General features: G+C 43.8%; 1 protein-coding gene across 1 annotated transcript in view; it reads right to left on the bottom strand.

Annotated features, from left to right (window-relative positions):
• Positions 1 to 15,708, bottom strand: part of LOC120023963 (nesprin-2-like) — a 192,621-nt gene that overhangs the window by 72,034 nt on the left and 104,879 nt on the right. Inside the window, exons 69-74 of the mRNA XM_038968063.1 lie at positions 8,050 to 8,319; positions 6,582 to 6,683; positions 6,255 to 6,452; positions 5,790 to 5,963; positions 5,552 to 5,671; positions 3,515 to 3,711 (exon numbers count right to left, since the gene is read on the bottom strand). Coding sequence (XP_038823991.1) covers positions 3,515 to 3,711; positions 5,552 to 5,671; positions 5,790 to 5,963; positions 6,255 to 6,452; positions 6,582 to 6,683; positions 8,050 to 8,319 — 1,061 coding nt within the window. The remainder of the gene's footprint in view (positions 1 to 3,514; positions 3,712 to 5,551; positions 5,672 to 5,789; positions 5,964 to 6,254; positions 6,453 to 6,581; positions 6,684 to 8,049; positions 8,320 to 15,708) is intronic.

Genomic DNA, 15,708 nt, shown 5'->3' on the forward strand with positions numbered 1-15,708 from the left:
TGGCAAGTAATAAACTGGTCCTAACCATCTCCAAAACTAAGAGCATTGTATTTGGTACAATTCATTCCTTAAGTTCTAGACCTCAGCTGAATCTGGTAATGAATGGTGTGGCTGTTGAACAAGTTGAGGAGACTAAATTACTTGGCGTTACCTTATATTGTAAACTGTCATGGTCAAAACATATAGATTCAATGTTTGTAAAGATGGGGAGAGGTTTGGTCGTAATAAAGAGATGCTCTGCTTTTTTGACACCACACTCCAAAAAACAAGTTCTGCAGGCTCTAGTTTAGTCTAATCTTGATTATTGTCCAGTCGTGTCGCCGAGTGCTGCAAGGAAAGACCTAGTTAAGCTGCAGCTGGCCCAGAACAGAGCGGCACGTTTTGCTCTTAATTGTAATCAGAGGGCTGATATAAATACTATGCATGGCAATCTCTCTTGGCTAAGAGTTTAGGAGAAACTGACTGCATCACTTCTTCTTTACATAAGAAATATTAATTTGTTGAAAATCCCAAATTGTTTGCATAGTCAACTTACACACAGCTCTGACACACACACTTATCCCACCAGACATGACACCAGGTGTCTTTTCACAGTCCCCAAATCCAGAACAAATTCAAGAAAGCGTACAGTATTACAGTATATAGGGCCCTTATTGCATGGAACTTCCTTCCATCTCATATTGCTCAAATAAACCTGTTTTCAAAAAAGAGATAAAGTAACACCTCACGGCACACTGCCTCTCCCCTATTTGACCTAGATAGTTTGTGTGTATGCATTGATATCTAGGCTATGTGTGCCTTTGAAAAAAATGTATGTAGTTCTGTCCTTGAGCTGTTCTTGTCTATTGATGTTCTGTATTATGTTTCATGTTTTGTGTGGACCCCAGGAAGAGTAGTTGCTGCTTTTGCAACAGCTAAATGGGGAACCTAATAAATATTCCAAATACACCTGGATTGTACAATATTTTCCCATGAAGCTTTAAAAAAAATCTGTCAAGTTGGTTGTTGATCATTGCTAAACAGTCATTCTCAAGTCTTTCCATAGATTTTCAAGATTATTTAAGTCAAAACTGTAACTAGGCCACTCAGTAACATTCAATGTCTCCTTGGTAATAAACTGCACTGTATATTTGGCATTGGTTATTGTCCTACTGACAGGTGAATTTTTCTCCCAGTGTCTTTTGGAAAGCAGACTGAACCAGTTTTTCCTCTAGGATTTTACCAAGGCTTAGCTCTATTCCATTTCTTAAAAACTGCAACAGGATGCATGTTTTGGAATATTTTTCTTCTGTACAGGTTTCCTTCTTTACTCTCTGTCATTTAGGTTAATATTGTGGAGTATCTACAATGTTGAGAATCCATCCTCAATTTTCTCCTATCACAGCCATTCAACTCACCATTGGCCTCATTGTGAAATCCCTGAGCGGTTTCCTTCCTCTCTGGCAACTGATTTAGGAAGGACGCCTGTATCTTTGTAGTGAGTGAGTATATTGATACACCTCTCAATGTGTAATTAATAACTGTACCATGGTCAAAGTGATATCCAATGTCTGCTTTTTTTTTACCCATCTACCAATTCTTTGCGAACCATAGGATAAACTCCCTGGTCTTTGTGGTTGAATATGTGCTTGAAATTCAATGCTCGACTGAGGGACCTTACAGATAAGTGTACAGTCGTGGCCAAAAGTTTTGAGAATGATACAAATATTAATTTTCACAAAGTCTGCTGCCTCAGTTTGTATGATGGCAATTTGCATATACTCCAGAATGTTATGAAGAGTGATCAGATGAATTGCAATTAATTGCAAAGTCCCTCTTTGCCATGCAAATGAACTGAATCCCCAAAAAACATTTCCACCGCATTTCAGCCCTGCCACAAAAGGACCAGCTGACATCATGTCAGTGATTCTCTAGTTAACACAGGTGTGAGTGTTGACGAGGATAAGGCTGGAGATCACTCTGTCATGCTGATTGAGTTCAAATAACAGACTGGAAGCTTCAAAGGGAAGGTGGTGCTTGGAATCATTGCTCTGTCAATCATGATTAACTGCAAGGAAACATGTGCCGTCATCATTGCTTTGCACAAAAAGGGCTTCACAGGCAAGGATATTGCTGCCAGTAAGATTGCACCTAAATCAACCATTTATCGGAACATCAAGAACTTCAATGATAGCGGTTCAATTGTTGTGAAGAAGGCTTCAGGGTGCCCAAGAAGGTCCAACAAACGCCAGGACCGTCTCCTAAAGTTGATTCAGCTGCGGGATCGGGGCACCACCAGTACAGAGCTTGCTCAGGAATGGCAGCAGGCAGGTGTGAGTGAATCTGCACGCACAGTGAGGCGAAGACTTTTGGAGGATGGCCTCGTGTCAAGAAGGGCAGCAAAGAAGCCACTGATATTCTGAAAAAGGTACAGGGATTGGACTGCTGAGGAATGGGGTAAAGTCATTTTCTCTGATGAATCCCCTTTCCGATTGTTTGGGGCATCCGGAAAAAAGCTTGTCCGGAGAAGACAAGGTGAGCGCTACCATCAGTCCTGTGTCATGCCAACAGTAAAGCATCCTGAGACCATTCATGTGTGGGGTTGCTTCTCAGCCAAGGGAGTGGGCTCACTCACACTTTTGCCTAAGAACACAGCCATGAATAAAGAATGGTACCAACACATCTTCCGAGAGCAACTTCTCCCAACCATCCAGGAACAGTTTGGTGACGAACAATGCATTTTCCAGCATGATGGAGCACCTTGCTAGAAGGCAAAAGTGATAACTAAGTGGCTCGGGGAACAAAACATCAATATTTTGGGTCCATGGCCAGGAAACTCCCCAGACCTTAATCCCATTGAGAACTTGTGGTCAATCCTCAAGAGGCGGATGGACAAACAAAAACACACAAATTCTGACAAACTCCAAACATTGATTATACAAGAATGGGCTGCCATCAGTCAGGATGTGGCCCAGAAGTTAATTGACAGCATGCCGGGGCGGATTGCAGAGGTCTTGAAAAAGAAGGGTCAACACTGCAAATATTGACTCTGCATCAACTTCATGTAATTGTCAATAAAAGCCTTATATCTATATCTAAAGACAATGAAGCAGTAAACGTTTTGAAAATTAATATTTGTGTCATTCTCAAAACTTTTGGCCACGACTGTATGTGTTGGGTACAGAGATGGGGTAGTCATTTAAAGTAATGTTAAACACTATTATTGCACACAGAGTCCATGCAACTTATAATTGTTAAGTACACTTTAACTGAAGACTTTTCAGCTTTTCATTTTTTTATTAATTTGTAAACATTTCTAAAAACAATTTAACTTTGACATTATGGGATATTGTGTGTAGGCTAGTGACACAAAATCTCAATTTGATCCATTTTTAATTCAGGCTGTAACACAACAACATTTGGAAAAAGTCAAGGGGTGTGAATACTTTCTGAAGGCACTGTACGTGTTCCCACAGCTATGTTGTGTGTGTATGTCCCTGTCCATTTCCCGAAAACCCTGTCTGTGTGTGCCCACCTGGTCCAGTTGTCCCTTATGTCACGGCTGCGTTGGCTCTCCTGCTCTGCCTTGCTGCGGACAGCCCGCCAGCGCAGCTCCAGGACTCCTCCTGTGCCGCCGACCACGGTACTGCATCCCCAGGCCTGCAGAGCCTTCCCCTGGTCCAGGACCGAGCCCAGGGCAGGCCTGCACTCCTCCAACAGGGCCAGCACTTGCTAATGGGGGGAGAAAGGGGAAGGAGAGAGAAAGAGAAGGGGGTGAAATAGGGGTGGGATAGGGTGAATATGTGAAATAATAAAAATTGAGAAGGGAATGTGTTTGGAATAAGAGAGAAGAAAGAAGAGGTAGGGCCAGAAGAAAGGGCATGAAAAGAAATGTAGGGATCAAATAATTATTGTGGGATGTGGGGAGAGGAAAAGGGAATGAGGCGGGGATGGAAAAGGGAGAGGAGGGGATGGAAAAGGGAGAGGAGGGGAAGACAGGAACAGAGAATGAAAGTGAGAGGAGGAAGGGGATGTTTGCAAGGGTTACAGAAAGAGAGAAATAATGAGAGGGATAATGGGGAGAGAAATGTGAAAAGAAGTGTGATAAGGAACAAGGCGAAAGGAGCGAAAGAATTGCATAGAGAGTGAGAATGGAATCATCACCACCCGAATCCTCACCTGAATCCATGCCCACCCCCACACCAGTGCCTATGAGTCCCAAATGGCCTCCTATTCCCTACATAGTACACTACTTTTGACTTGCGCCCTATGGGCTTGTTTAAAAGTAGTGCACTATATAAGAAATAGGGGGCCATTTTGATCGTAAACAGCATCTCATTCAGTTATTATGGCCAGATAGGGGAAGGCATAAATCTATTAAGGAGATTTGATGAAAAGAAGCATGTGTAGTCTACCCCTCCACACACACGTGCACACACATGTGCACACACACACACATTCCACTCAAGTCGGTCCGTCCGAGAGATGAGAAATAGGATTCTGTAATTGTAAAAGGGAGGGGGGAAGTCAGCTAGTTATGGGGAGGGAATCCGAAATGGAACACTGCGTTCTACTCTCCGATAATGGCCATCCGTATTCCTCCAAGTAATTTGATTTTGGAATGAAGCGATGCCACAACAAATAACTCTCCTTTTTTTCACCCATTACTCTCTGTCCACCTCTCTCTCTCCTTCTGTCTTTCCATCTCTCTTTCTCTCCATCTTTCTTGTGCCAGGTGCCCATGAATCCCTCATTCACTGAAGGGCTTGGTTCACATCCAGCTCTCTCTGTATGGCTGTGTCCCGATTGGCCCCCTATTCCCTACATAGTGGACTGCTTTTGACAAGAGTCCTAAGAGGGGAATATGGTGCCATTTGGGAGTCAGCCTGTGGCACGTCCTACATTGTTGTTGGTTACTGGAATTAGACAACAGGTGGTTTCATCCCAGTACGCGAAGGATGCATCGCTCATGTGGACATAAGACACCTGTTGCCTATGACTTATGCTCATGATATACAGTATCTTCCAGTGATACAAATTAAGAATAAGGGATACACTGGTTACGTAGTGCAAACTAATTCTTAGTGGGCAAATGTTGCTCAATTGGGTATGTGAGGAGAAGAAAGGGGGTGGACAGAAGGATATATGGGACAGTGAACGAGAGAGGGATGAGGAGGTGATAGGGACGGCAAGGAAGACTGAGATGGTCAATGCAATGAGAAAAAGAAGAGAAAAGAGCATGCAGAGAGTCAGATACAAAGGGAGCAGAGAGACAGGCAAAGAGAGCAGAGAGACAGACACAAAGATAGCAGAGAGACAGACACAAAGGGAACAGAGAGACAGACACAAAGGGAGCAGAGAGACAGACACAAAGGGAGCAGAGAGACAGACAAAGATAGCAGAGAGACAGACAAAGATAGCAGAGAGACAGACACAAAGGGAACAGAGAGACAGACACAAAGAGAGCAGAGAGACATACACAAAGAGAGAAGAGAGACAGACACAAAGAGAGCAAGATAAGGAAAGAAGGAAGAGTAGTAGAGAGAAGAGGAGGAGAGAGAGGTTTGGATACCTGACAGGTGTCCAGTCTTTCCTGTAGCAGTCCCTCTTCTTCCTCCACGGGACCCTCGCAGGGGACGAGGGCTTCAAGCTTCTCCAGCAGCCGGCCCAGCTGAACACAGCCCTCCTCCCACTGTGTCCAGACCTACACACACATGCATACACAGTGTGTATGTGTGTATGTGTGTGTGTCTGTTTATAAGAGAGTGTATGTGTTTAATTATGTGGGTCTTTCATGTGTGTGCGTGTACCTGCAGCCTTCTGTGCATGGTGGCTCCCTGCTCCAGAGCCTGTTGCTGCAGAGTGTTGACCTGTTGCTCCAGCCGGACCTGTTCATCCTCCTGACCAACCAGCCCCCCCTGTGGCTTACACTGGAACAGCCGCTGCACCAACGCCAGCTGGGACTCCATAACCTGGTACAGCTTCTGTTCAGCCATCGCCAAACACACACACACACACAGACAGACACACACACACACACACACAAAATAATCAATTGAAACCCAGTTGCTAAATTGACAAAATCACATGGCAATTGGTCAGAGGTTTACATGGAGATGATCCCAAACGTTCATTTAAACTTGGATTCAACTGCTTTCCGAGTGGGAAGACACTGTCCTCTACAGTTGTTCTTCCTTTCCATCAGCTCCCATGCCAAGTCGAATGTGCATAAAATGACTTGACATAACACTCTCTTTTCCTCAGCATATGCTTACCATGTGCCTGCTGAGCAGAGTCTGCAGCTGGGTGCGGCTGTGCGGTGGGTGGTCCTGACTGTCTGCCAGACGCTCTCTGCCTAGCTCCACCAGACTGGCCAAACCCTGCAGCAGGGCCTGGGACACCCGCTGTAGCTCCACTGCATCCTCGGGACACCGACCAACGACATACTGCAGAGACACACCATCGTTACTGACCTACAGTAGACATCTAGAGTAAAAGACGGGATTACGTGGGAATATACTGACAAAGGGGCACACACACACAGACACACACACACACACAAACATTCACTAGCCCTATGATAAACAAACTAAATGTTGTACCTCCAGCATGGGGACATCCTTGATGTGTGTGAATGGGTCACTCTGTCCACGTTCAAAATCATCATAAACGCACACGTGGCTCTCCTGTTGCTCCGTCCCTGCCTGCATGCAGCGCACAGTGTGAAAAGAGACAGACATTGACAAGTCCTGGTTAAGCAGTAAGGCACGAGAGCCCGTTGCATATCGTAAAGAACACAAGGATATCTGTTCTAGCTAATGGTTGTAAGTTGGTTGTGGGCTGGTTTGTGAGGTGATTATGAAGTGCTGGGCGGCAGGTAAACCAGCAGTTAAGAGCGTTGGGCCAGTAACTGAAAGGTAGCTGGTTTGAATCCCTGAGCCGACTAGCTGAAAAATCTTTCAATGTGCCCTTGAGCAAAGCACTTAATCCTAATTGCTCCTGTAAGTATGGATAATAATGTGCTTGTAGGGCAGTCAGGTCACACCAGTTCCACTGCGGTATTAGACATCTGTCCAGGATGTATGCATGCAATTTTAATACTGTCCACAAGGGGCAACACAAGTGCATATTACTATCTAGCAGTCTCATGGCTTGCTAGGGTGTTGTGGATGGGGATTGAAGAAGGGCTTAACCATGAACTACGGGTCAAGGTTCAGGTTCAATCCCATTGCTAGGCACTCATTTTTAATTGTTCTGTTTTAACCCAGACCTTAACCCTTAACCACTCAGAATGAATTCCTATACTTAACTCTCAAGTTTTTTCTGTTCAAACCGTATCCCAAACCTTAGGTGATTGCAAAGTGGTTGTGGGTTGGTTGTGATGTTATTGTGAAGTTGCTGTGAGGTGGTTTGTGAGGTGGTTTGTGTGGAGCCTGACCTGATTGTGGCCCAGTTCTGTGTGTAGCTGGCTCAGTGAGGAGGTGAGGGCTGACTGGGCTGTTTGAAAACAACCCTGAAGACAGGTCACACACTGGGCTGTGGTCTCTGGTGCTTCAGACAACTGGTCTGGGTTGATGCCTGACCTTAAATGGTTAATCTCGTCACCCAAGGCCGGCAGCTCCACCGAGAGGCACTGTGAGGCACACAGACACGCACGCACGCGCACACACACACACACACACACGCACAGTTCATTTGCACAGGTTCAGAGATTTTGTCATCGGAAAATATTATTGTTATTGCAGTTTATCTAATTTGATAGTGAGTGATTAAAAAACCCCAGTGTGACATTTCCATGGTGCAAAACAGCACAGATTAAACCTGGCACCATTTTTTTTTTCATCTGGCAAAGTTTACTTGTTCAACAATGTGTGTTATTAGGTGGCAACTATTTATACATCAACATAATAATATGAATAATCACCTCATTATTTCTCACATTGTTGAAAAAAAGTTCAATCACAGATCGGTGCTCTTTTGCACAATGAAAATGTCACCGCCAGTGTGCAATATATGCTACCTATTTCCAGAGATCTGTAAATGTAAATCAGCAGTTTGTAGGTACTGTACCTCCATCTGTAGCAGTCTTAGTTGACTGTCCTCCACGGTGGTAATAGAGGGACTGAGCAACAGGCCAGTGAGTGTTTCCAGAGAATGCTCCGCTCCACACAGAGCTGTGTAGAGCTCTCTATCCAACATGGGATAGCCACCTTCCTTTGAATTGGCAGAGGAAAGGCCACTTGCTCTGTGTCTGAGTTGTCTAAGGCTTGCAGCACACACCTCTATCTCTCTCAGACCACCAAAGCCACCGCCGGTCCCCTCTGCCCTTGACCCTGTAGCCTACACAACCACATTGAGAGCACCATCAACACAATATAATGGCTTGAAGACAGCCGCCCTTAAAATCCTGTACCTCTGCTAAATTTTGACCCAGGTCTGCTGAGTACTTGAATCAGGGAGGTGTGACAGTGTGAACTGACCGCATGTAGGTCCTCCTCCTGAATATTCCTCAAGGTGTTGAGTTTCTCAGACAGCCGAGTGTGAAGGAGGTCCCATCTCCCGTCCTATGAAAAATAAAAGTAAAACGTTCATGCAGGTAATTGTGTGTGTGTGTGTACGTGTGTACATGTGTGGTTCACGGGTGTGGTACTCTTACCAGGTCTTCCTGGGGGTCGCTGGGTGTATTGGCAACTGTCCCAATTTCCTTGGTTACTGGCCCAGTCATCTTTGTTACAGAAGTAGTCTCAGGTACTGATTGTATCTCTTTGGTTACTGGCCCAGTCATCTTGGTTACTGACCCAGTCATCTTGGTTACTGGCCCAGTCATCTTTGTTACAGAAGTAGTCTCAGGTACTGATTGTATCTCTTTGGTTACTGACCCAGTCATCTTGGTTACTGGCCCAGTCATCTTTGTTACAGAAGTAGTCTCAGGTACTGATTGTATCTCTTTGGTTACTGACCCAGTCATCTTGGTTACTGGCCCAGTCATCTTTGTTACAGAAGTAGTCTCAGGTACTGATTGTATCTCTTTGGTTACTGACCCAGTCATCTTGGTTACTGGCCCAGTCATCTTTGTTACAGAAGTAGTCTCAGATACTGATTGTATCTCTTTGGTTACTGACCCAGTCATCTTGGTTACTGACCCAGTCATCTTGGTTACTGACCCAGTCATCTTGGTTACTGGCCCAGTCATCTTTGTTACAGAAGTAGTCTCAGGTACTGATTGTATCTCTTTGGTTACTGACCCAGTCATCTTGGTTACTGGCCCAGTCATCTTTGTTACAGAAGTAGTCTCAGGTACTGATTGTATCTCTTTGGTTACTGACCCAGTCATCTTGGTTACTGGCCCAGTCATCTTTGTTACAGAAGTAGTCTCAGGTACTGATTGTATCTCTTTGGTTACTGACCCAGTCATCTTGGTTACTGGCCCAGTCATCTTTGTTACAGAAGTAGTCTCAGGTACTGATTGTATCTCTTTGGTTACTGACCCAGTCATCTTGGTTACTGGCCCAGTCATCTTTGTTACAGAAGTAGTCTCAGGTACTGATTGTATCTCTTTGGTTACTGACCCAGTCATCTTGGTTACTGACCCAGTCATCTTGGTTACTGGCCCAGTCATCTTTGTTACAGAAGTAGTCTCAGGTACTGATTGTATCTCTTTGGTTACTGATCCAATCTTCACAGGTACTTCTCCAGTTTCTTTGGTTGCCAAGACACTTTTTACAGATGCTGGTCTAGTCTCCATGGTCACTGAACTAGTTTCAGGTAATGAGACAGTTGCCTTGGTTACTAATTCAGACTTCTCGGTTACTGACAAAGTCTCCTTGTTAATGTCCTTACTGACTGATTCTGTCGGCTTGTTTTCTGATATAGTGGTCTTGGAGATGGGTCTCCACTGAGCTGGTAATGACAGGGTGTCTGCAGGTGCTCGGACTGTTTTTTCAGGTGTTGGTTGGATCTTCTCAGATATTAAACCAGAATTACTGTCTTCTGGGTCTACACAAGACTCTGGGGTGTCCAACTCCTGAACAAAGAGGATTGGAATGAATCAAACCCAACCCCAATAGAATGGTATGGAATCTGACATGCAACTACTTCTTTACTCAATGATCTGGTAACACTTTACATTTATAATCCATTAATAGATCATTATTAAGGCATGTATTAATGATTTGCTGAACACTTGTAAATCATTATTACGACTTCATTTACCACTAGTCTATAAGGTATTTGTAAACGGTTAACACTGTTTAACAATGCTCATTAATACATCATGGATAATGAATTTGTTAATGATCTGTAAATTATTTCTAAACCATAATTATAAAATGTATAAAAAACGACATATGTTTATGTCAGTGAGCAATTTACATACTATGAAGTCATAAACTATCACTTATTACTTCTGCCTTTATTCATGATCGATATGCTAATGTCTTAAGAACCACATCATGTACAAATTATTAGTAAACTTGTTTGCAGTACCCAATCTAAAGTTGCAGCCATTTATACAAAATTATTCATGAAGGTTGAAATTATTATATATCTTTTCACGACTTTCCCCTTCATAATATCAGCCTGGCCGTCCCATCATTAAAAACTCTATGTGACAATGTCATGAGGGGCATTATTAAAACTAATTTGTCAGCGATTAGATCACCTTCAACCAATCAGAAGATGACCTAATCCAAAATGCGGCGTTTGGCCCCGTGGATTTTTACCCACCCATCATTTTTGAGAGGATGCTGATTGGATAGTAACGGGAATATTATTTGTGATTCCAGGCTATGGCTCAGATAAATTAAAAAACATAAATAAGTACACAGCAGACAGGGGGTTGAAGAAAAGTTTATATTTTTTGGACATACAGTCAGAATGTCCAATAGATCACTGTAACGGCTGTCGTCTTCCTCCTCGTCTGAGGAGGAGAAGTTTGAAGGATCAGAGGACCAATGCGCAGCGTGGTAATTGTTCATCTTATTTAATGAAGTGAACAACTCAAAATACAAAAAACAACAAAAGTGAAAACCGAAATAGTTCTATCTGGTGCAGACACACAAAGACTGAAGACAACCACCCACAAAACACAATAGAACACAGGCTACCTAAATATGGTTCCCAATCAGAGACAATGACTAACACCTGCCTCTGATTGAGAACCATATCAGGCCAAACGAGAAACCCCACAGAAACAGAAAACATAGATAATACCCACCCAACTCACGCCCTGACCACACTAAAACAAAGAAAATACAAAAGAACTATGGTCACAACGTGACAATCACACCTGTACGACGTTTGCATTGTTGACTAGCTAGATGGTACTGAAGCTAGCTGCCCAGCTGCGGGCTAGCTATCTGTCATTAGCTGATCCACATCCGCATCTGATCGGTACGCTCAGATGAAAGCAGACGTCCGCACCATGTTTTCTATTTTAATACCCTTTTTCTCCGATATGCACCCTTGCATTTTAGCATAGCAATACATAGTAGCACATAGTGTCAACCTAAACATAATAACCATAGCAACCACGACAGCACTCTCACAACAATAACAATGGCACTCTCTGATTGGCTGGTCCAGCACTGGCTAAATCAGACCCGATGCATGCTCTTGCATCCCTATGACCCGATGGACATTGCCTTCAGTGTCTCTAGAGGTGGATTTACAGCAGTGTGTTCATGGAGTGTGTGGGTAAAAGTGAGTAATGGTTGTTCTTGTTATGGCTGAGATGTGTGTGTGTTTACTATTACTGTTAGTAGTAGTTGCTATTATTATTCCCTGTAATGTTATTACTGAGTTATTTATGCTGCATGTTCATGTAACATGTTTATGTATACATTTATACAGTCCTTTTCTATACGGTCCTTTGTTATATTTAGCATTCTCTCTCCTTGAGCTATTGTGGTCATTACCCTATTAAATACTTTGCACTGTTCATATTATTCCACGTATAGTTAATTCAGTATTTGTCTTTCTCTGTACTTGCAGACCATTTCCATACCTTGCTTGGCAATAAAGTTTCCTGTGTGTGTTAACTCTATGAGGTTGCCTTATTCCTCTGAACGGGAAAGGTTTTCAGTGAGTCACAGAACAGTCAAATGGGAGGGTATTCCATCACACTAATGTACAATGATACCGGTGCATAATTATCTGTCTTCATTTTTCACTTCACCGCTACCTTTGAATCTGCCAGCTAGCAGCGACCTAGATAACTTACAACATTAGTTAGCTACACTGTAGCTTTTTGCAAGCTAGCTGTATGTCAATAAATTGTCAACTTCTCTCCAACCTCATGTGTGTTAGTTATGTAATTAAAAGGTATCTGACCAATTTAAGACTTGGTGAAAAGTGTCACACTTTAGATTAGATACTGAAAAATTTCGCCCAATGTTCGATAGGTCTGGTGGATCAATGCCTCAAAAGTGGCATTCATTAACCCAATAGAAAGATAGGGGAAAAGTCCTTGTCCAATAGAAAAAGTACCAACCCATAGCCCTGGCCTTATTTAGAATAAATCACCTCCCTCTGAACTTCCCTGCAAACACCACTGTCTTGTGTACCTCTAATTCAGAGCCACACCTTGCAGCAATGTGATTTGCTAAGATCCAATCATTACAAATATTTATTTTATTTAGTTGACTCCCCACTCCACACTGCCCTTTCCCACCTGGACAAAAAAGAGCAACAAATTGTTTATAAAACGATACATTATTTATATACCTATTATGAAGATATAGTGGCCACTTTAGATTCTGTACTGCAAATGTGTTTACGAATAATTTATAAAATGGGTTGTTAAAGGGACATTGCACTTTCAAATCAAAGTTTGACAGACTTTTCCAGATTGTTATCTACACAACCAATGTTGTGGGACATGGTTTCATCTTGACATTAGTACACTTTTGAGATCAGAAAACATTTGACAAACTTTCATTTATACGTGAAATGCCCCTTTACGAATAATATGAATCATGCAGGGAAGAATAGAATATGTTCCAGGATTCTTCCAATGGCATTGAGGAATACTCCACATCAGTCACTGGCTTCATCAATAAGTGCATCGATGACGTCGTCCCCACAGTGACTGTATGTACATACCCCAACCAGAAGCCATGGATTACAGGCAACACCGCACTGAGCTAAAGGGTAGAACTGCCGCTTTCAAGGAGCGGGACTCTAACCGGGACGCTTATAAGAAATGCCGCTATGCCCTCCGATGAACCATCAAACAGGCAAAGTGTCAATACAGGACTAAGATTGAATCCTACTACACCAACTCTGATGCTCATCGGATGTGGCAGGGCTTGCAAACTATTACAGACTAAAAAGGGAAGCACAGCCGCGAGCTGCCCAATGACACGAGCCAACCAGACGAGATAAATGACTTCTATGCTCGCTTCGAGGCAAGCAACACTGAAGCATGCATGAGATCACCAGCTGTTCTGGGTGACTGTGAGTTAACGCTCTCGGTAGCCAATGTGAGCAAGACCTTTAAACAGGTCAACATTCACTAGGCTGCAGGGCCAGACGGATTACCAGGACATATACTCCGAGCGTCGACTGACCAACTGGCAAGTGTCTTCACTGACATTTTCAACCTGTCCCTGACCGAGTCCATAATGCCAACATGTTTCAAGCAGACCACCATAGTCCCTGTGCTCAAGAACACCAACGTAACCTGCCTAAATGACCACCAACCCATAGCGCTCACGTCTGTAGCCATGAAGGGCTTTGAAAGGCTGATCATGGCTCACAACACCATTATCCAAGAAACCCTAGACCCACTCCAATTTGCATACCGCCCCAACATATCCACAGAGGACTCTTTATTGCACTCCACACTGCCCTTTCCCACCTGGACAAAAGGAACACCTACGTGAGAATGCTATTCATTGACTACAGCTCAGCGTTCAACACCATAGTGCCCTCAACGCTCATCACTAAGCTAAGGACCCTGGGACTAAACACCTGCCTCTGCAACTGGATCCTGGACTTCCTGATAAAACCTGGGGGTGGCCTAAGGGTAGGTAACAACACATCTGCCACGCTGATCCTCAACACGGGAGCCCCTCAGGGGTATGTGCTTAGTCCCTCCTGTACTCCCTGTTCACCCATGAATGCATGGCAAAGCACGACTCCAACACCATCAGTAAGTTTTACGACTACACAAAAGTGGTAGGCCTGATCGCCGACAACGATGAGACAGCCTATAGGGAGGAGGTCAGAGACCTCGCAGTGTGGTGCCAGGATAACAACCTCTCCCTCAATGTGATCAAGACAAAGGAGATGATTGTGGACTACAGGAAAAGGAGGGCCGATCACACCCCCATTCCCATCTACAGGGCTGTAGTGGAGCAGGTTGAGGGCTTCCAGTTCCTTGATGTCCAATGAACTATCATGATCCAAACAAAGATTTGGCATGGGTCTTCAGATCCTCAAACAGTTCTACAGCTGCACCATCCAGAGCATCCTGACTGTTTGCATCACTGCTTGGTATGGCCACAGCTCGGCCTCCAAACGCAAGGCACTACAGAGGGTAGTGCGTACGGCCCCGTACATCAGTGGAGCCAAGCTTCCTGCCATCCAGGACCTCTATACCAGGCGGTGTCAGAGGAAGGCCCTAAAATTTGCCAAAGACTCCAGCCACCCTAGTCATAGACTTCTCTCTGCTACAACACTGCAAGCGGTACAGGAGCGCCAAGTCTAGTTAACAGCTTCTACCCCCAAGCCATAAGACTCCTGAACAGCTAATCAAATGGCTACCCGGACTATTTGCATTTTTACTTCCGTTTGTCTTAAGAAAGTTTTTACTAACACTTATTTTTCTTAAAACTGCATTGTTGGATAAGGGCTTGTAAGTAAGCATTTTACTGTAAGGTCTACATCTGTTGTATTCGGCGCATGTGACAAATAAAATGTTATTTGATGAACAAAGGCATTCAAGTCATTGGCAGATCATTTACAACTTCTTTATAGGCATGTTTATGAACAGCTTACTATGTCTAATAAAGTATACTGAACACAAATATAAATGCAACATTCAACAATTTCAAATATTTTTCAGAGTTACAGATAATATAAGGAAATCAGTCAATTGAAAATAAATTATTAGTCCCCAATATATGGATTTTAACATGACCTCGGTAGGAGCGCAGCCATGGGTGGGCCTTGGAGGGCATAGGCCCAACCACTGGGGAGCCAGGCCCAGCCAATCAGAATGAGTTTTTCCGCACAAAGGGGCTTTATTACAGACAAAAATACTTCTCAGTTTCATCAGCTGTCCGGGTGTCTGGTCTCAGATGATCCAGCAGGTGAGGAATCTGGATATGGAGGTCCTGGGCTGGCGTGGTTACACGTGGTCTGCGGTTGGACGTAATGCCACATTCTCTAAAACGACTTTGGAGGTGGCTTATGGTGGATAAATTAACATTACATTCGCTGGCAACAGTTCTGGTGGACATTCTTGCAGTCACCAGGCCAATTGCATGTCAGCATGCCTGAAAACTTGAGACATCTGGGGCATTGTGTTGTGTGACACAATGCCCCAGAGTGGCCTTTTATTGTCCCCAGCACAATGTGCACCTGTGTAATGATCATGCTGTTTAATCAGCTTCTTGATATGCCATACCTGTCAAGTGGATGAATTATTTTGGCAAAGGAGAAATGCTCACTAACAGGGAAGTAAACAGATTTGTCCACAAAATTTGAGAGAAATATGTTTGTGTG

Source organism: Salvelinus namaycush, chromosome 29, assembly GCF_016432855.1.
Source record: "Salvelinus namaycush isolate Seneca chromosome 29, SaNama_1.0, whole genome shotgun sequence".
Lineage (NCBI taxonomy): Eukaryota > Metazoa > Chordata > Actinopteri > Salmoniformes > Salmonidae > Salvelinus > Salvelinus namaycush.